At 40.5% G+C, this 353-nt stretch overlaps 1 protein-coding gene across 1 annotated transcript in view; it reads right to left on the bottom strand.

Moving 5' to 3' along the window:
* LOC119588424 (glycine-rich cell wall structural protein-like) overlaps positions 1-230 on the bottom strand; it is a gene marked incomplete at its 3' end in the record, with an annotated part of 880 nt that extends 650 nt beyond the window's left edge. The window contains 1 exon segment of the mRNA XM_037937098.1: positions 162-230. Within this exon segment, the coding sequence (XP_037793026.1) occupies positions 162-182 (21 nt within the window).
* Between the last annotated feature and the right edge of the window lie 123 nt (positions 231-353).

Raw genomic sequence — 353 nt, 5'->3', positions numbered from 1 at the left:
GGTTTTAGCTAAATATCTAGCCATCTGCTAACACGAACGCTATGTCAAAACCGGATACTTCGACCCCGTGTCATGAGGCAGAAGCAACATTTTGGTTCAAGAATGAGAGAAGAAATAAACATTTTAGTTGAAATTATAAGTGAAATCTGCGCTGAACTTACCAAAACGCGGTGATTCCTCATGATGTTCAGCTCTCGGTGAACAGAAAGAACACCTGATGAGGGGTGATGTTCGCTAGAGCTTTTATACTTGCTTATCTCTTTGGGGCGCAGCGGTTGCCAGATATCATGATTTGAATAAAATCACGAAATGGGACACGGAATACTAAATGTTCTGTTTTCACACATATTCTT

Source organism: Penaeus monodon, chromosome 23 (genome assembly GCF_015228065.2).
Source record: "Penaeus monodon isolate SGIC_2016 chromosome 23, NSTDA_Pmon_1, whole genome shotgun sequence".
Classification (NCBI taxonomy): Eukaryota; Metazoa; Arthropoda; class Malacostraca; order Decapoda; family Penaeidae; genus Penaeus; species Penaeus monodon.
The sequence above is the reverse complement of the archived record's forward strand: the minus strand, read 5'-3'. Positions and strand labels throughout refer to the sequence as shown.